Here is a 458-nt window from a genome sequence, read left to right on the forward strand (position 1 = left end):
ATAAATCAACAGTGGGGTGCAGGAGCAGGGCAGGGGCACCCACACAGACAACATGTTCACACAGCCCCACACCAGCCCCCAACGCAAGTGGGGTTTTACCTTTATTTATAGAGCAGCTTGTTCCAAAGAGAGCACAGGGGCCCTCCTCGCTGATCTCTGCAGATCCAGAGCATCTCCCACCCCTCAAAGCAGCCTCTCTTCCCACTCCTGCACCTTGGCCACAGCAGGCCCCAGCCAAGCTGCTGTGCCCGGCCCTGGCACCGTTGTGGGGCACCTTCTTGGGCCACTGGTCCATGACAACAGGGTCCACGAGATAGGGGCAGCCCCAGCCCTAAGACAGGGCGCTGTGGCAATAAGCTCAGTCCATCTTAGTGGGCTCCTTCTTCTTCTGCCTGGTCTCCCGGATGATCTTGGCCAGGGAGAGGAGGATGGGGACAGCCCTGGGCAGGGAGAGCGGG

General features: G+C 60.3%; 1 protein-coding gene across 1 annotated transcript in view; it reads right to left on the reverse strand.

Moving 5' to 3' along the window:
* Positions 1-358: 358 nt before the first annotated feature.
* PIGS (phosphatidylinositol glycan anchor biosynthesis, class S) overlaps positions 359-458 on the reverse strand; it is a gene marked incomplete at its 5' end in the record, with an annotated part of 2,651 nt that continues 2,551 nt past the window's right edge. Inside the window, 1 exon segment of the mRNA XM_010009681.1 lies at positions 359-458. This exon segment is cut by the window's right edge and continues 25 nt beyond it. Within this exon segment, the coding sequence (XP_010007983.1) occupies positions 359-458 (100 nt within the window).

Source organism: Nestor notabilis, unplaced genomic scaffold (assembly GCF_000696875.1).
Source record: "Nestor notabilis isolate BGI_N333 unplaced genomic scaffold, ASM69687v1 scaffold31552, whole genome shotgun sequence".
Lineage (NCBI taxonomy): Eukaryota > Metazoa > Chordata > Aves > Psittaciformes > Psittacidae > Nestor > Nestor notabilis.